Source organism: Spermophilus citellus, assembly GCF_964194105.1.
Source record: "Spermophilus citellus genome assembly, chromosome: 1".
NCBI classification, from domain to species: Eukaryota; Metazoa; Chordata; class Mammalia; order Rodentia; family Sciuridae; genus Spermophilus; species Spermophilus citellus.
The window spans coordinates 272,563,980-272,584,950 of NC_138182.1; the positions used below are offsets into that span (position 1 = coordinate 272,563,980).

The 20,971-nt window shown below is 35.3% G+C and overlaps 1 protein-coding gene across 1 annotated transcript in view; it reads right to left on the reverse strand.

Moving 5' to 3' along the window:
* Nucleotides 1–2,274: 2,274 nt before the first annotated feature.
* The window catches only part of PLCXD3 (phosphatidylinositol specific phospholipase C X domain containing 3), a 143,047-nt gene continuing 124,350 nt past the window's right edge, over nucleotides 2,275–20,971 (reverse strand). Inside the window, exon 3 of the mRNA XM_081296435.1 lies at nucleotides 2,275–2,435. Coding sequence (XP_081152561.1) covers nucleotides 2,282–2,435 — 154 coding nt within the window. The 3' untranslated portion in view covers nucleotides 2,275–2,281. The remainder of the gene's footprint in view (nucleotides 2,436–20,971) is intronic.

Consider the following 20,971-nt stretch of genomic DNA (forward strand, 5'->3'; position numbering starts at 1 on the left):
AAGACCTGTTTTCTGTCATATTTATAAGTTAAATCCTGTGTCATAACAAGTGTAATTGCTGAAATATGTGGAGTGATGAATGATAAAGAACCAGCAAAAAGAGTCTGTTCAAAAAGCAAATTTACAGGACATAAACTTCAATAGCCCATAGCCTTTTAAAAAGAATTCATGTTCGGTTGCACATAAAGAGCAGGTGAAAAGGGAAAAAAAAACTGTAATGGAAGAGAAAATGGAAGAAAAGAACTATATTTTGTAAATATTTGAGTTCTAAACTATAATATTTTTACAAAAATATTTTAATATGATCAGGTACTCAATTTTCAAAGGTTGTGTCCATCCTTTTTTTACATTGTTAAGAGACTAAGTGTTAAAATTAAATTATTTAATAATGGTGTTTTCACTTGAAAAGAATTATACTGTATCTGTCTATTTTTTGTGTGTTTGTGTATATTTGTATCTGCTACTTGCATAGGAGTGGGTATGTGTAGTTATATTGTGTATGACAAAGAATATACACTCAACTGGAATGTCCAAATGTATCTGTTGCTTATAAAATGTATACGTGTGCTACTTGGTCTAAACAGGTACTACATTTCTCATGAACATTCTGTTCAGTATAAAAAATCTTTTATTCCCTCTCTGCAGTTACTATTAAGTACTGTTTTCTGACAATGAATATTCATAATCAACTCTTGATTATCCATAATCTTGACATATGTAATCAACTCCCTTACCTAGGTCTAAGATATTAAGTTATACATCTTGCACTTGGATTAATTAAAAGCTGAGGGCATGCTTCTTATTTCTCCATAGTCTCAATTTGCATGGAATTGCACTGTCCCAGAAAATATGAAGGTGCGATTATTTCTAAATATGAAGATAAAAATACTTCAAAATTGTAAGGATTTCAACAAATTTTATAGATTTGCATAAATGCCTCACAATATTCCTGTGATGCATACAGGTAAGGGGGCATTGTGCTTTTGAAAACTAATTTTTGGAATTGTCAACTGTTGTAAAGACACCAAAAGGAGGCAGGGCTCAAACTGTGTTATCACTGTCCTTTCCTAAGGGCTTGAATTATCAAAAGTTAGATCACAGAATCTTTGTATGACACTTTTGCCCCCTGCCTCCATCTAACCTCTAGAACAGGATAGATCCCAGAAGTGATGAGTGATTGCCAATTTGAAACAAGTCTGCCCAGATCACACGTATTTCAAGGATTTCCTAGAGATATTTTATGGATCATTGTGGTTTGGTGGACGTAGTTTCAAAGACGTTGCTCTAAAACACTCCATCCACTACTCTTCCTTTCTCCTTTCTTCCTGTCAATTGAAACTTCTTGAGAAATGTTCCTGAAAACCTGGGATTTAGAACATATTTGGAAATCCTGACTTTCATCTTTCTTTGTTCTTCCTTTTATTTAAATCAAAATTGTTAAGAAAGTTATTGGAGGAATCCAGATTTCTGATTTTAATGCATTTGCTATAACATCATTTACTGGGTATTTGCAGAGTATTATTACTTCTAGGGGTTGCTGAACTAAAGTGACATCCATCTCCCCCCACATACCTCACTCCTCATTTTTTACTAGGGAGTTGGCACTCAGTCCTATCAAAAAAAATTTTTACACTTTAGTTATAGCTGCCTTAAATGGAAATACTGTGACACACTATTGTTTTTATATAACACAAATATCACTGATTATGGCCTCCAATATCACTGATGCAGGGAAACTGATTGGATGCACATTTTCTATGACCAAAAGTTGGCTATGATTGCCCAATTGCAGACGACTACAGAATATTATATCAAGTCCCACAAAACAAATAAATTTCAGTACAACAAGGTAATACACATTATGTTGGACATTCAATTGTTTTGAGTACCATACAGCATCTGATTAGAAAGAGCGAGCAACAGAGGGAGTGGAAAGGTTGGAGTTTAGACAGTAAAGAAGCCCTAGGTTGAAATTATAAAATGCAATCAAGTAACCACTCATGAGTTGTACGTTAAAAGACTAATTTCAAAAAACAAAATTCACTATACTTTTTTATCCCTAACACTAGAAGTAGATTTCGCTCATCAAATAGGAAATGAAATATTTATAGTAGATTGTGACATAATCACTGAAGAAAATGATTTCCCCTTTTCCCCACCCACTACAAGCCCTAATCCTTTCCAAGACTCAGTGGAAAAGGAAAATCAGAGTGTTTACAGATAATACACCTAATACAATGAGTCTTCTCTATCTTATTCATGGCCACTCCAAATAGGACTATCAAGTGTTGGCTTCACCTTCATCAAAGATATAGTTGAGCTTTATGACAGTGCTGATAAAATCACCAAGTTCTACAAAATCGGCAGTGACAATATTGATGCCACTCTCTCCTGGCTTCTGCGTGCGGACCCATTGCATCATGGCAGGAAGAGCTCTGAGAAAGAAAAAGAGAGAGAGAAGTCACAAAGATATTATCTCCCAAGGTCTATAATTCTCTTTAATTTTCTAATTTTTTAAAAGTAAATATTCCAAATCGTGGAAAATATGACAATTTGACTTCATCTTTTCCCATTTGGATGTCCTTTATTTTTTTCTCTTGCCTGGTTGCTCTAATGCATTTTTCCTTCGTTGACAGAAGCATGATATATGCTTAGGAACAGGGGATGTAAACAGCCATGTTACTGATGTTAGTGATGGTGTGTACTATGACAGCATACGGGAGTGAAATCTGCTGTGAGGCGGCAGGAAGGGAGCTCTCCATGATGAAAGCATAAATAAACTAAGACAAGAGAGATGATGGTATATTAATAAAATTTAATGAAATACACTTGAACATTAAATTCCTGGAAGACATGAAGAGGAAATGAGAGGTAAGTGATTAGTGGAGAAGAGAAAATGATGAGTTAAGGATCCTGACGAAATTATATAACAAAGTTACAGGAACAATACTGGAGAGAGAAGAAAGAGAAAAAAAAGAAGAAAGAGAAGAAAGAGAGAAGAAAGCCATGCTATGAAGCTATAATAATCAAAACAGCATGGTTTTAGTAAAAATAATAATAATAAGTCACATAGGCCAGTGGAACAGAAAAGAAAGCCTGGAAATAAATTCATGCATCTAAAGCCAAATGATTTTCAAAAAAAAAGTGTTAAGAATATGCATTGGAGAAAGGATTTTTTTTTCAGTTAATGGTGGGAGGCGAATGGGATATCCACATGCAGAAGAACAATGCCAGATCTGTATCTCTTCTTATAAAAATCAACACAAAATGAGGTAAAGATCTAAATGTAAGACTTGAAACTATAAAAATACCAGAAAAAAGAAAACTACTAGAAGAAAAGATACAAAACCAGTTCCAAACATTAGAATAAAAAAGATTTTTTTTTTTTTGGAAAGAGATTTCTTTCCTGGAAGTAAAAATAAACAAATGGGATTATATCAATCTTCTGCACCATTAAGAAAAAAAATTAACAGAGCAAAGAAACAACCTTCAGAATGGGAGAAAATATTTGCAAACTATATATCTGACAAGGGATTAATATTAAAAATATACAAATAATACATATATTACAATAGTAAAACAAACAAAAAACCCACAAAAAAACAAATAATTTGATTTTAAAATGAGTAACAGACCTTAAAGAATATGTATGAATGGCTGAAGGCATATAAAAATGTGTTTAACATCACTAATCACCAGGGAAAAGCAAGTTAAAGCCATAATGAGATATCACCTCACTCTTGATAGAATGGCTGTTAACAAACAGATACAGACTAGGGATGTAGCTCCATGCTAGAGCACTTACTTTGCATGTTTGAAGCCCTGAATTTATACTCCAGTGCATGTGCATGCACAGGTACACACACACACACACACACGCTGTAGGTGGGAATGAAAGTTAGTATAACTATTATGGAAAACAAAATGGAGTTTCCTGAAAAAAATTAAAAACAGGAAGACCATACCATTCAGTGATATTATATTGAAGAGCCAACTGTGCTTACCCAGCACTATTCACAAAAACCAAGAGTGGAAACAACTCAAGTGTCCATCAATAGATGAATGGATAAAGCAAATATGTACAGAATGGAATACCATTTGTTCATAAGAAAGAATAAAATCTTGTCATTTGCAATGATAGGGATGGAACTAGAGATCATTGTAAGTGAAATAATCCAGGCACAGAATAACAATACCACATGATCACATTCACATGTGGAATCTGAAGAAGGTAATCTTGTGTAAGTTGATGGTAGAATGGTGGTTACCAGAGGCTGGGAGAATATGGGAATAGTGGGGAGGGGGAGAAGTTAATCAGTGGGCACTAAGTTATAGTTAGTTAGGAAAAAGAAGTTCTGATGTTCTAACACATAGTAAGGTGACTGTAGATAATGATAATATATTGTGTATTTCAAAAAATGCTACAAGAAAGGATTTGACTGTTTTCTCCATAAATAAATGGTAAACGATATTGAAGAGATAGATATGTTTATTCTCATCTGCACACCACATAATGTATATGTATATTGAAGCATCATCTTGTACCCCATAAATGTGTACAATTTTATGTATAAACTAAACAATAAAACAGTTAAGGGGCTGATAAATTCACCCAGGCTAAAGATAGTGGTAAACTGAATTGTATTAGCAATAGTGAATATATGTGAAAGGGACATTTGGTGTGCGATTGGATATAGATGGAAAGGGAGAAAGAGGCCATGGATTATACCTAGACTTCTAGCAAAATTTTGGCATGTACATTATTCAATAATCTTGGAAAGGATAGGGGTGATGGATCTACAGCAGGTGTGATAAGTTCAGTGAGAGACATTGATTTTGAGAATTTTGGAACACGTGAGTTAATATCTCAAGTGGCTGTTAAATGAAGGTCTGATATTCAGGGAAAAGACTGGTCAGAAGCCATTACATATAAAGAAATTTGGTGGATAAGATCATTTCAAAATATTTTGTAGAGAGAGAAAAAAGAGAAAATTTGAAGACAACAGCATTTAAGAGATGGGCAGAAATCTTGAGTCAATAAAGAAGAAGTTAAGCATGAAAGTAGGAGAAAATTCAGGAGGACATAAGGTCATGAAATCAAGGAAAGAATGAGGTAATGCTCATTTTCAAGCTTCAAAGAGACCAGTGGGGTTTAAACATGGAATGCAATCCATGCGCATTTCTCCTGTTATCAGAAAGCAAATCTATGAAACTCAACCCATGCAGGTGAAACTGGGACAATTATGTTGGACTACACGGACCCTATGGGTGATACCTTGAAAAATTCTGATCCATATTTTTTAGCATATGTATTTTCCCATTAGAAACCAATTGAAGAGGGTACCATTGCTTCTAAAAGGGCATAATATGGATCTAAAAGGCTCAGTGCCTTCAGAACATGGATGGGGGTGGGTGGGGAAATGTTCTCACAGGAAGAGTTCCAGAAGAGAATTCTATCTTAAAATGAGAAATCTGTATCTCTGGAGCACAGACACAAGTATATTCAAATTCATTGGAAAGACAGATGCTATTGCCATGTGTGTAAAATCACTCATGTTTGAATTCCATTACTTTCTCTTCTGGACTTGCTAGAACAGATGAGTTTTCTGTTGTGAATGTAGCATCACCTTTGCATTTGAGAAAAGGCAGTTATCCTTTGGAAACCATCTTAACAACCAGTGCCTTTCCCAGGAGAAGTGTTTTACAACAGACAACTTGCCTTGAGTAGTGAGAGAGGAGGTAAGAGTGACATTGAGGACAACACTGATTCTGCATGGACCTTTACTGAGTGGCTCATTCATCAGATCCCTTGGGCACGAGGTCATCAGAGATTCCTAGGCAATCCTCACCTGAGAGCCATGACTACTGCAGAAAGAGCTCCACAGATGCTCTCTACTACTCTGAGATGAAAATTCCCAGGCCTGAATTTAGGACAATTAATTGTTATCCCCATGGAGACAGGTTAAGAGAACCTAAGAGTGCTCTTCTCTGTTTCTCTGTAAAATACATTGCTTGGAGGATTGATGAAATGTTCTTTTGGAAGAGTGTGTAGTCCTCAGATGAAATATGAGAATTACACTTAAAATATTATTCCTCTGAGTCATGGGAATATTTCTATTTTCTGTGCAGACTTATTTTCCTAAGTCAATATGACACAAAAACAAAACAAGCAATTGTGCCCAGTTGACTCTCTAATACTCAGAAGTAGGATTATGTTAAGGAAAAGTACTTACTGTGCTGGATGAAACTAGCAAATGTTATTGAACATTTACTTCAAGTAGCGTTTCTTAATTCCTTTTCATTGTTCCCACCAGGGAGTGTTTTAGATATTTTTTTCCTATTTTCCTCCTCTTTCATGATACTTTTTTTAATATTTATTTTTTTATTGTAGTTGGAAACAATACCTTTTTTTCTTTTATGTGGTGCTAAGGATCAAACCCAGAGCCTCACACGTGCTAGGCAAGCACTCTACTGCTGAGCCACAACCTCACCCTTCATGATAGTTTAATACCACAGATATATTGCATATTTGTTTATTCTGTTTATATATCTGTACTTTAATACTGTTTATCTGTGACATATATGTCACATACATATATATGTCATATATGTATGTGTATGTATATGCATGTACATATACTTATGTATACACACATATATATATATACGTATGTAAATTTTAACTAGCTTTCACAAGAACCACTTTCTGTCCCCCAGGGGCCAATTTTTCTATTAAGAATGCAGGATTTCACAGTTGTACATGCTTGTGATCCCAGCAGTTCGGGAGGATGAGGCAGGAGGATCATGAGTTCAAAGCCAACCTCAGCAAAAGTGAGGTGCTAAGTAACTCAGTGAAACCCTGTCTCTAAATAAAATACAAAATAGGGCTGGGGATGTGGCTCAGTGCAGTGGTTGAGTGCCCCTGAATGCAATCCCCAGTATACAAAAAAAAATAATAATAATGCACGATTTACAGCTAGTTGACAAGTTCTCAATTGTACTTAGCATTGAACAGAGAATTAGGAAGAAATGACAAGTTCATTCTGGTTGTGATAAAATTCCTACTACCAATGTAACAATTTTCATAGTATGAGATCTTTTTTAGTCTGTTTGGGGTTGATATAATAAACTACCATAACCTGAATAGAGTTATAAAGAATAGAGTTATTTTTCATAGTTTTGAGGACTAGAAAGTCCAAGATCAAGGGGCTGACAGATTCAGGTGCTGATGAGGGCTCATTTCCTGATTTCTGTGCCCTCTCATGGTAAAAGGTCAAATAAGCTTTAGTGGCCTCTGTTATAATGGCACTTGTGCCATTTATGAGGGTTCCACCCTCAGGATCTAATGACTTCTAAAGGCTTCGCCTTGGAGTAATGAAATTTAAACATGGGAAATTTGGGGGCACACAAACATCCACCCCCATGCAAGGACAAACCAGTTGAGATTTAACATTCTAGAATGATTCATCCATTAATCTATCCATCCAACCAACAAAGATGATTGCATACCTGTGGAAAACAGGATATTACTTGTAGCTCCTGTTAGCCACCCCCAGAGCTCAAATCCTCATCTCTCTTTGAGATCTGTCACAGTCTTATCCCCATATTGCTATTCATGCCTTTTATACACTATAGTCAAAATAATCTTTCTCAAATACATCTGAGCATTATGATTGCTCTGCATTAAAAAACAGAAAGTCTTCTCCCTTCTCTGCAGCCAACTCCTTTCTCTACAGCACACGTCAATTCCTTATCTCCATCATATCAACTGCCACAAATAGCCCTCTTTGGCACCATGTGTTGTTTATTCCTACCTATTTTTTTCTCCAAAAATACTGAAATTCTTGTATTTTTTCCCCAAGTGCACCCTATGGTTTCATGCCTTTGCTTTTTTCCTACTTTTCCTCTATGTGAAATATGATTCCTTCTTCCAGCAATATTATTGACCTAATTTCTGCCTGACTTTTAAGATTTAGATTAGGAAAAATCTCAGTCCCTCCTATCTGGTAAAGAACCCTTTCATTTATGTATTCTATTCAATTTTATTTAAGTATTGTTCCTTTAAGTATTTCTCTTTAAGTATTAAAGTCTTAAAGAGTCTTAACCTTCATTATGCTCATTTTAAAAGTGATGAACTCTTTAAGTATTGTTCTTTTTTTTTTTTAATTTTTTATTGATTATTTAAAGCATTACATAGCTCATGATATATCATCTTTCATACATTAGACTCAAATTGTGTTTTGAACTCCCATTTTCACCCCAAATATAGATTGCAGAATCACATCTGTTACATATTCACATTTTTACATAATGCCATATTAGTGTCTGTTGTATTCTGCTACCTTTCCTAACCCCTACTATCACCCCTCCCCTCCCCTCCCCTCCCATCTTCCCTCTCTATCTCCCCTGCTGTTGTTCAATTCTCTCCCTTTTTTTTTCCTTAAAAGAGCGCACTATAGGGATACGGCTGCATCAATGATTATAGCGGCACAATTCACAATAGCTAGACTGTGGAACCAACCTAGATGCCCTTCAATAGATGAATGGATAAAGAAAATGTGGCATCTATACACAATGGAATACTATGCAGCACTAAGAAATGACAAAATCATAGAATTTGCAGGGAAATGGATGGCATTAGAGCAGATTATGCTAAGTGAAGCTAGCCAAGCCCTAAAAAACAAATGCCAAATGTCTGCTTTGATATAAAGAGAACAACTAAGAACAGAACAGGAAGGAAGAGCATGTGGAAAAGACTACAGATAACAAAGACGAATGGGGGGAGAGAAACGGAGAGAGAAGGGAAAGCATATGGAAATGGTAGGAGACCTTCAAGGATACATAAAATTACAAGAGGCTATGAGGGGCAAGGGGGAGGGAAAAAAAAAGGGAGAGAAGTATTGTTCTTTAAGTATTGTTCCACATATGACAGTGGCATTATCCATTTCCAGTATTATTTCTTTCAGTACTTTCTAGAAACAGCTCACCAAAAAAAGGATCATATCATAGTCATCAACATGTTCCATATACCTACAACAACCCCCAGAACTCAAAAGGAAAACAGCATATATGTTGAACTCAAATTTTGAACTAGAAATCCAAACTCATGTGTCTCAAAGTCAACAAACAAGATAAACATAAACCAATCATAACAATATAATATGGTGCAATAGATGTGATTGTAGTTTTCTATGGAAACATAGCTGATAAAATAATTCACTATGCTTAGGAGAAATTAAGGAGGGATTTAAAAAATGCTTCACAAAACAGGATATTTGAACTTGTTAATGACTAGGCACTTTTTAAATACAGAAAGAGAAAGAAAACATTCCAAAGAAGGCTAAGCAAGCATCTCAAGAAAAAGGCAATCACATTTGCAAAAGCATATGGCATAAAAGATATGATAAAAGAGAGGACAAGAGGGCCAGAGAGAAGGCTGTACAAAGTATGAAATTGGGGAAAACAGAAAAAAGAATGTTGGTCAGATTATTAATTACCTCCTTTGGCACACCCTGGATCCTGAGTTATAGTCTATATTTAATTGTAGGATGATCATTGATTTTGTCCAGTGAAGAAAGCTTTTTGGATTTTTTCCGTGTTAAATATTAATTCCATCCAAAGACTTCCATATAATGATACTTACATGTGACACTGAAATTTGTATTATTGTTACATATAAATATAGAGACTATTCTTTCTCTTTGAAACTTCTGTTACATTGTTATGAGGTTTTTAAAAAAAGCCTTTATTTACTAAGAATACTCCTACCTTTCTTTATAGCCATAAATTATAAGTAGAAAATAGAACAGTATTCATTAGTACCATGGAAAAAATATTTTTAAGTGAAATGATATAATCTGATTGTTAAATTTTATTTGAATTTCTATATTAATAAGTTAGCATCAATCTATAGAATGGTCTACTTTGATATAAGACAGGATTATACATATACTGTGATGATATTTTATAAATGCTCCTTTTTAAAAAAATCTCTCTTTTGGGAGTTGCTGGATTTACAATGTGAATATGGACTCAGGTTATTTGTAGGACTTTACTGATAGCCAGGAAACTCATTTCAAGAAAAAATGTTTATTTATTTATTTAATTTAAAATCATAGCACTACCATCAATTCTGGCACAAGATGATTTCTTTTCACATCTCATCACCATCCTTTTTTTTACAAGGTTAGTTTTACTCTATGCCTCAGCTGCATCACTTATAAAATGAGCATAATGAAGATTAAGTTAGTTCATACATGTAAAGTGCTTAGGAAACTGTTTATTCATTGTATATTCCTATAATTATCAACTGTTTCTCATTTAATCAATTATAATTGAATTCATTAGAGATTTATTATGAATCCACGACAAATTCATATTCAGGTGTGTATATATGTATAACCCTTTTACAATAATCATATTTTTGTGCAATATTTTCCTCATTCCTCTAAACTGTTTTATTTTACAGTTATGGAAGAACAATTGTAAATATCGAAACACATGTGTCTTTCAGTGAATTTTATTTAAATGCACTGAATTTTTAATGACATGTTACTCTTATTGAATGAAAAAATTTCCACAACACTTCCTTAATTTTTACAGGATTCTCTGGTGCACTTAGGGATCAAAATGATTACTATGAAAATATTACAGTCTTATTACTGCCAGTCCCCAACCCAGCCTCTCCTGAGAAATGGAGGTCTCATAGTTTAAAATAGTGGCTTCTGTCTCCCTGAGCAACTGAGTCAGCTGAACCTATTAATTAAGATCAAGTCCGACCAATTTTAAAATATGATTTCCTGTCAGTTTGGCCATTTCCAAACATTTGGAAATTTTACTTGAACATGTAAGGAAGAAAAAGACTAAACAAAAAGAAACTTGAAGAATGTTGACCATTCATGCACCAAAGCCTACAGTGATAAATGACAGGGACTTTGCATCTGCAGATTTAAAGAATGCGGGAAGCTTTAAAACAGCCTCAAGTAGACAGGTATATCTCATAAATCATAGAGTCCAAAAACACCAAGTCTATTTCTTTATAATCTTGCATAAATTAGGAGAACCCTCTGAATATCAATTTTCCCCAGAAAAAAAAGTTAGAAATAACAATATCCAGGGGTTTCTGTGAGGATCATAGCACACCCGTCCAATGCACACCCCCATGATACTGTCTATAATAGCATTAGGCAAATGCAGCCCAGGGTTGTTAAAAAATCAGCCATAGCCTTGAGTGCAGATGTGTTCTGGATGCTGCAGGATATGAACACAAATGCATCTGTCACAACAGAAACATTGGGAGACAGGGACTGAAAAAATTCACTCTCACCCTAGCTATATCAGCAGAATCAAGTGTTCTGGTGGGAGATTCCAAGCTCTCAGAAGTTTATGAGACATACGTGCCTGGTAAGTTCTTAGTTTTGAATTTTTGTTTAACAAAAAATAATTGAATCAACTCAAAGCAAAACAGACCATTCATTTTCTTTGATGACAATGACAACAATCCATCTTCTTGTGGCTAGAGAAACAGTTAAAAATCCATTTTCAATTAAAATAAGATCATATAAACTCTAGAAACATGATGTTGAGAGTTTATAAAATGTACTGTGTCCTCGGGCTCATCCTTTGCTCCAAGGCAGTGTTTCAGAATGAGTCATGCACTCTGCCAGGAGGCAGAATGTGAGCACAGCCAGCCCTGTGACAGGGCCTCCTGGTGAGTGGAGACTGTTCTATCTGCTGAATTTCCAAGGGAACCAAGGAAGAAAGAAAGCTTTGCAAATTCTAAACAAGGAGACCCTTCAATTCATTAACAAGATTTAGATTGCCAGGAGACAGATAATGGGTTTTCTTTCAAAGGTAGAATCTCAATATAATGAGCACTTCTGTGGGGGATCAAGTATTCTCACTTCACAGTCTCTTCCTCAGAACCAATAGCCCCTCACTCAATGCAAATGTACAGGGAATTTGGGTACTGGATGCACACAAGCAATTTCTTCCTCAGTGCACAGGATGATATCTTCTATCTGCTAGCACCTGTCCATCTTTTCTCCTCTTTAGAAAGATTTCCATTTGCTAAGAAAGAGCTGCTGCTGAGCTTGTGCTAAAAAGAGATTTTGACATTTCTGGGTGTGCTTAGAACAAGCATCTCAAGGACTATCTGGGTTTATCCCTTGGTTCTCCAGTGTTCCCAAGTTGAGGACCCGGGACCTAGGAATATCAGAGGCAGTGATATGGAAAGGTATGCAGAAATCAATTACCCACAGTCTGTTGTCACATGAGTAAACTAAAATGCTGCTTTTATCAATTCAATTTTTAGTTTTAGTTTTTCTTTTTAATTAAGATGTAACATTTGTACATATTTGTGAGATACAGTGTTATAGTTTAATATGTATATCTGGAGTCCACTGATCAAATCAGAGTGTGTAACATTTCCATTTCTGTTATCATTTCTCTGTTGAAAACTTCATTTGCCTCTCTTCCAGTTCTTCTCAAATTCATAATAGGTGATTATGACCTATAGCTACCTCACTGTGCTGAAGAATATGATAACTTATTCCTCCTATATAAGTGTGTTTTGGTCCCCATTATCTATTTCTGCCTCGTATCTACCTTCCCAGCCTCTAATTACCATTATTATATTTCCTTCTACTTTGAAATCATCTTTTTTTAGATTCTCTATATGAGAAAGATCATGCAGTATATTTGTCTTTCTGTGTCCAAATTATCTCACTTAACATAAGGTCTTTTAGTTCCATCCATTTTGCCACAAAATCCAAGTTTTCATTTTTTTTTCTTTTTAAAAAAAGCTGATATATTTTCCATTGCATTTATATAAAACATGTTTTCTTTATTCATTCTACCATCAGTGAACATCGTGGTTGATTCTAGGTCTTGGCTATTATGGAGAGTGCTACAATAAAGATGGAAGTGCTAGAACCTCATTTCAGGTTTGGTATTTACTATCTGTTGCTTATTGGAAGTTCTAGTGGATCCTGTATGTCTTTAATTTTAACAATGAGAATATAAAGTATTACTTATAAAATATTCATTTACTAAAAAGAGAGGTTTCTATAGGGTCAATAGTGAGAGGTTTTGGATAGTGAAACTCTGGGAACTACTTGTCTGAGTGGCATTCACATTTTCTCTTATATGTTCTACAGTAAATTTTTATTGAGTGCCTATTATATGGTAGTTGTCAGAGAGCACACAGGAATGAATCAGACATGGTTCCTGCCTTGGCTATGGAATTAATTCCAGAATTACTTGAACTACTGAAAATAGAAAGTGCTTCGTTGCTCTGAATCCTCTTGCCTGAAAGCATTGGAAATGGCGATGTTCATGAAGCCTCCTTTGGCCTCATGAACTGGCTGCCAGTCTTGCGCACATTCCAGTTCCAAAGAATATATTCTGACAAATCTATGAAGCTAAATGAAAACCACTCTCCACAGACTCGTAAGTTAAGTGAGCATTGTTGGGTTTCAGTGGACACCCTACAATCAGCATAGGGGCAACAGAAAGAGCAGCAGCTTAGGAGTCAGACAGAGCCCTATTTGTGTTACAATACCATGTGATACCTGGAAGATGACTTAACCTCCCATGCTCACTTTTCTCATTGTAAAGTGAGGTTAGTAACCATACATGCTTCACAGTATGTAGGAATAAAACCATAATAATAAAAATACAAAAAAAAAAAAAAAAAAAAAGTTGGAGGAGCTTAGCAGTTACAAGTGAGGCCTCAGAGCAATCTGTCCAAATGAAGATTCTGGCACTCTCATGTGCACTTTTACACTCTCAAGTAACTTGCTTTCCCTTCCTTCCATTTCCTCACTCATGTAAAGGAAATAAGTGCAGATTGTGAAAAATAAATGAAATAATATGCTCATGAAATTTAGCATAATGCCTGAGATACAAAGACTCACTGATGGTTAGTTAGTACTCCATGATTAGTGTTAATGTCTGAAGTGTCTCACTCATAGTAGGTAGTAATTAAATGTAGAAACCTTCTTTTTATTAGTGTGGGGTGTTGTTAAGGCAGGTGATTGACACAAGCCCCTCTATACTCAGATGTGTGGTGACTGCTGGGGTGAACAGCCACATCCTCTTTTCTGGATCCAGGATGCTCATTATCCCAGCTTCTGGAGTGTTTCTGGTGTCAACTCCCTGTTAGGTTTCTGTCCAACAATTGCCTTAGCCAAAGAGAGCCACTTCAACCGAAGAGTGTCACACCCTTCCTGGAGATAACTCTCCAGTTTAGAAGCAGGAGATTCTGTGAGCATAAAAATTTTCCTTCATACATAGTAGGAATCAAGAGTGGCCTCTGATAAACTTAGTGAGGTAGAGAAGTTAACAACACTCTTGCATGACCAAGATGAAACCAGGAGATGTCTTCAGTTAATTCTGAGGAAAGGTCACCCGGGAGATACTGCATTTATGCTCAGTGTGGTGGACAGCACAGGTTCATGTTGGGTCATCTGTTTTATCTGGTGAAGCAGAAAGGCTGCCAAAACTAGATATTATTGGCAGTGACCACAGAGTATTATTTCAGTTTTTTGCCAGGATTTCCCTCTGGATACCATTAAGCTATGAATAATGTAAAAAAGGCTCAGAAATCTAAACTTACTTCTAAAGGAAATATCTGCCATGGTGACTCTAGTCCAAAGTGCCCAGCAGAGTTTTTGTGCCTAGTACTCTCTGCTGCAACTCCATGTCCCTGGCATGGCCTTTCAAAGATGAGCATGCTCATAGCATCCAAATCAATGTTCAATTAAAAAAAGCCAAATTCTGAAATTTTATATTCCTTAGAGAAAGTAGTAACAGGCAGAATCGAAAATAAGCTGGCTTTAATTTGATCTGAATACCCCAGGTGCTAATGTGTTAGTTTGTCTGTGGGGCTGTGTAATCGTGTGCAATTATCAGGGGTAATTTCTTTGGCCTTTTCCCTTTTCGTCAGCAGCAACTGCAGGTGCATAGGATAAAAGAATATATCTTCTGTCATATAAGAAAATAATATTCATTATACTGTTAATTATTTGATTTTCTCCAGATGGTAGACTTTGAAAGTTAGAGTCTCTTAATAGGACCAGAAGGTAGCAAAATTTTAAGTCACTTAGTCTGACTTAAAAGAGTACTTTCCATTGTGTTGTGTATTGGTTTTATCTTGTGGATAAACCTGATACTTTCAAAATTGTTTGACCACTTTTGCATTTTTTGGCAATATGGAAAATTCCTGGGAACTTAATAATATACAACAAGTATTTTAAAATCATATAGATTCTACCCTCTTCCTATATCTTCCTTGATAGCTTAGAAAAGTGACAGAGACTCCATGTTTATATAAATATATCAAAATAGACTCTACTGTCATATATAACTCAAAAAGAACAAATAAAAATTTAAAAGAAGAAAAAGAAAAGTGACAGAGAACATCAGGTTTGAAAACATCCCTAAGAATTCATAAGTGATGAATAAAATTCTCTACAAATACTGTTTCCTAAGCCAAATTTCATAGAAAAAAAACATTTTATGAGATTTTAGCAGATATTCCCAAGGCAAAATATTTTCTTGGCCAAATAAGTTTAGGGAATATTGAAACCCCTTTACTGTTCACAATACATACAATGGCATACCAACTCTATTGTCATATTATGGACATTGAGATAGCCTAGATTTAAGAATGAACTTCTTCATTTGTAAGCTGTTACCAAAACTTATGCGATCTAGGAACATCCCCACCATTACCACCCCTGCTAACATACATGTATGTGTGGACGCATATGCCCAAACTCACAAACCACCACTGGACATCTTTTAGACTTCATGTCCTATAGAACACTGTTCTGAAAATGTTTCAGTCCAGCATCCTTTTCAAGGGATTGACTATGACATTTATTTCAGGGTCTTAGAATTCTTACAGCTGCTTGAATTTGACCTTCTCACATTTGGACTCCTTCTATTCTTAGAAGGTTCTTTCTGACCATCCAGTAGTCTCATTTAGCTTCATCCTGAATATGTCTATTCTTCTTTAACACAATATTCCTTTAAACATATGAAAATGATTATCATTCACATATCCCTACTATGGGTATCTTCCCTTCTCCCTCCTCTTTTTCTTACATAATTCAGCTTAGAACCTTCTTATTGCTTTTGTCAGTCTATTTTGAGAACTCTACATATACATTCTCAAAAAAAAGGACACCCCCCAAAATAACACAATTTTTCTAATATGAGTGTAGAGTATAACAGAGTATCTACTGTCATAAATAATTCAAAAGAACCTCATTCTGGTTCTGTTATTATGATTATGGCCACAAATGATGATGATGATGATGATGATGACGATGACGATGACGAAGATGATGATTATTTACAATTTCTCTAGTAACATTTTCCAGTAGTTCCATGATTACCCTTTTCTTGGATTTATTCTGAATGGAGCAGGCATGTATTAGGCAGTACTACAGGAAGGAGTTAATGGGAAGCAGTTCCACCTTAGATGAGTCCCCATATGCTTGTTAGCTTACACATTCTTCTGTCTCTAGCTCAGAGAATCTTCTCTCTGCTCCTAAAGAGGTTTTATAGCATGCAGGAGCTGAGATCCCACCAAAACTGTTTAAAAAAAAGAAAAAAAAAAGCCCTGGAGAGTAGTCCAAGTCCAAGGCTGAATAGTAGCTGAAAACAGGAACGAAACAAATGAAGAATAGAAAGTTTGTAACCTCTTGCAGGTTACATTCCAGCAGGTAGTAGCAATGATATTGTCAGGGGATCATAGTTTTCCAGGTAACATTCTCTGAATTGATTTCCAGTGAAGATGTCAATGGATACAGAGAAATTATGTGAGTAATTATAATTCTTTTTTTCGAAATTTAGAATCATATATGCATATGAATATTTGGTGGTGAAAGTTATACAGCTGTGAGACTGAATTTGCTCTTAACAAATACAGAAGTAGGATTTCCAAGGTGAGGTAAAGACAATAATGCTGCCCTTCCTCAGGGCTGGTGCACACTTTATAGTCTTAATTAACTAGCATTTATTCTAAAGGTCACTGCCTATAAAATATGCTACGTAAAAGAGAAGTATTATCAACAACTGTATCTATTATGTTTTAGAAGATAATTAGAAAAAGTAGTCCCTAAAGAACTCTCGCCACACTTTTTCCTTAATTAAATCTTTTTTTGCATTAATCTATAATGCTATAAAAATTATCCCAAAAGGCTAAAATAAAATATTTCCATTGTAGTAGGCCATACTCAATTCTGTTTTTATTTTTATTTTTTTTTTAATTGCGATAGGCTTGATTCTTGTTGGAATAGGAGGAAAGTCATGGAGAATGCCACAGGAGCCTTCTGGGGAGTCCATAGAAAGCTGTTGACAATTCAGAGAAGAGGCTCTGTGTTGCACATGTATGCATGTTTTGGAAATTCAATTAATTTTCAAGTTTTATAGAATCACACCTACCATGATTTTATATTGATGCTGCTGGCCTGGGTCCTTCTCCCAGCATTTTTTTTTTAGTTGTATATGGATTCAATGCCTTTACTCGTTTTTATGTGGTGCTAGGATTGAACCCAGTGCCTCATATTTGCAAGGCAAGTGCTCTACCACTGAGCTACAACTCCAGCACCACACCCGCCCACCCAGCATTTCTTTTGTGAGACCATCAGGAGCTGTTTAATTTAGGGAATGAAGTGAGAGTTATGTACCACCATCACCCCTATATCAGTGCATTTGCCTACAACTGAATTTATATATGACCACACATACCATCCAAAAAAATGAATAATAAGATACTATTAAATGACTCTGTTGAATAACTAAAACAGTGAAATTGCAGAATCATCTTAGAGGCAACTAGCATATATCCGTTTATCAATTAATAAAAAGTAGTAAAAATAACTTGAATGCCCCGTGTTCTCAGGTTTTCTGTGCTAGCCCAGAAGGGCCATTTTTAAAAATCCCATGCATTCTTCACCACTAGGTTAAAAGCTTTTTCATTCAAGAGTTGGGGTTCAAACTGGGAAGAGACTCACCTTGCAAAAGGTGGTGAGCCAGACAGTAGCACCAGTTCTACCACAGCCTCTGCTGACTGTGAGGGTCAGGCGCTCATCATTTTTTATGAGTCCTGAATCTAGCTGGGGCCATGGCCTGTAAAGAGCCCTCTCCTAAAGTGTTAAAAGTCTCTCTGACAGGGAACTGTTTCAGAGGGATAGCATTAATTTTTTAGTGAAAGAATTAATAAATACTTTCCAACTAAATATCTAAGTCAGCAGGAAAAAAAAACTAAAGAATTTTGTTGCTAATTTTATTAGAAACTTATGTCCCACTGGAAGTCATTAAGCAGAAATCATTTGAAAATATCTTCTAATCTGTGACTTTTCTTAGTTACCAAAAATAGAATGTATTTTATAACTGATTATATTCCTGGCACTCAATTCCAATTTAGGCAATAAAAAGGGTTTGAAATAAAATAAAAAAAAAAAAGAAATCTCTGTTAATGTTCCACCAAAGTAAGGTATTCTAAATAAATGTAAATGGTGTTGCTGACAAAATACTTGTCATGTTTTTAAGTCTGCTCTTGCTATTTCAGATGACAAATGATGCTTCACAATGCTAATCTGTTTTTCTTAGTTACATTTTACCTGGTCAAAATAAGTGAAAAGCACAATCAGTAGGAGATAACTTAAGAAGTTATAAATCATTGATTCTAAACCTGGTTCTAACAGGATTCCCATGGAAGACAGGACCATTAGTGTCATGTCTCTATACTGATGTGAATGTCCAGAAGGGATGGCATATCTTTCCTGTCTGTGCAAAGTCATTCTAAAAACACATCATTATACAAAATACATGTATGAAGATGTGATTTTGGTGTCAACATACCTTATTTACAATCAGAGAGATGATAAATTGTGGTATAAAGGTGTATTAAGAATTGTAATGCAAAAATAAATAAATGAAAACAAGGTTCTAACCCTATTTGAACAATGTCTGCAAGTCACTGACCTCCTCTGTGAAATGTATGGAACAGAAATGCCTCACTCTGCCACAGGGTCATTAGGAAATCAAGATGTGATGTAAGTATATAAGAAATTTGAAGTATATTTAGTTATTTCAATAAACCGAAAAAATTTTTAGCAATCTCAAAAGTCTACGCTTACCTGAATGTAAATGTAGATCAAGTACGTTTCCTTTTCATTAGAAGAATGTAAAAATTTAATGATAATCAACTCACTATCATTAACAAGCCCATGCTCCCAAAGCTGCTGCACCTTCACACAAGCTGTAGGATTCTCAGAGCTGAGCCCAGGTAGCTCCACCTGTTCCTGCCCTGGTCCGTACCACTTTCTGGGCTCCTTGGTATATAGGTATATGAGGACTACTGTCCATACCTTGATAGTGACAGAAAATTAGAATAAAAATAAAAGCATGATTTTCCTTTTACATGGAATGACTGTCCTTTTTTATGCAATCTTAAAATTTTATGATTACTTGAAAATCTAGTTGTTTTGCTTCAAAAATCACTTTTATATAAATAGGAAAAAAAATCAATCTGAAGCCTAAACAAAACATCTCCATACACCTGACAAATATTTTGAAAATCAATTACTATTAGGCAAAAAGAAAGCTAACGTGGTTTATATGCAAAGTAAATGCCTTCCTTTTGACTAAACTAAATGGCCAATTCAATTCTTGAGACTGAATGTCTAACCTCACAGACAGTTTCACATTGTGCTATCATTAGCATTACTAAACGCGGTTTGAATCTACATCCTGAGTTTCGAATCCAGATAATGTAAAGCCATAACATAATGTCTAGACTGAGGACATTTTTAGTCACATTGAAAATCCAATATACTTAAATCTGGAGAAAATAAAGTATGGTACCTGCTAGTGGTGAATTCTGACATTTTTCTGATCTTAATGAAAATGTTGTTCTATTTCTATGCCAAGTCACATTCATATTAAAACATTTTCCCCTAATCCCCAGCTGTTGTATTTGCTGTACACAAGGCAAACATTTCCGTGAATTGTGTTATTTTCTTACTTAAGCTGAATTGGATGATTTGTTTGCTTGAAAATATTGGGAGGGGAGGGGAGGGGAGGGGAAGGGGGATAGTAGAGAATAGGATAGACAACAGAATACATCAGTCACTAGAATGGCAATATGTAAATCAATGGAAGTGTAACTGATGTGATACAGCAATCGGTATACGGGGTAAAAATGGGAGTTCATAACTCTCTTGAATCAAACTGTGAAATATGATATATTAAGAACTATGTAATGTTTTGAACGACCAACAATAAAAAAACTAAATTAAAAAAAGAAAAGAAAAGAAAATATTATTCTTTACACCTCAGTCTTCTATTTTACTTTTATTTTTTTATTTTTTTTATTGTTTGTTCAAAACATTACAAAGCCCTTGACATATCATATTTCATACATTAGATTCAAGTGGGTTATGAACTCCCATTTTTACCCCAAATACACATTGCAGAATCACGTCGGTTACACATCCACAGTTTTACATAATGCCCTATTAGTAACTGTTGTATTCTGCTACCTTTCCTATCCCCTACTATCCCCCCTCCCCTTCCCTCACATCTTCTCTCTCTACCCCATCTACTGTAATTCATTTCTCTCCTTGTTTATTTTCCCATTCCCCTCACTACCTCTTATATGTAATTTTGTATAGCAATGAGGGTCTCCCTTCATTTCCATGCAATTACCCTTCTCTCTCCCTTTCCCTCCCACTTCATGTCTCTGTTTAATGTTAATCTTTTCTTCCTGCTCTTCCTCCCTGCTCTGTTCATAGTTGCTCTCATTATATCAAAGAAGACATTTGGTATTTGTTTTTTAGGGATTGGCTAGCTTCACTAAGCATAATCTGCTCTAGTGCCATCCATTTCCCTGCAAATTCCATGATTTTGTCATTTTTTAGTGCTGCGTAATACTCCATTGTGTATAAATGCCACA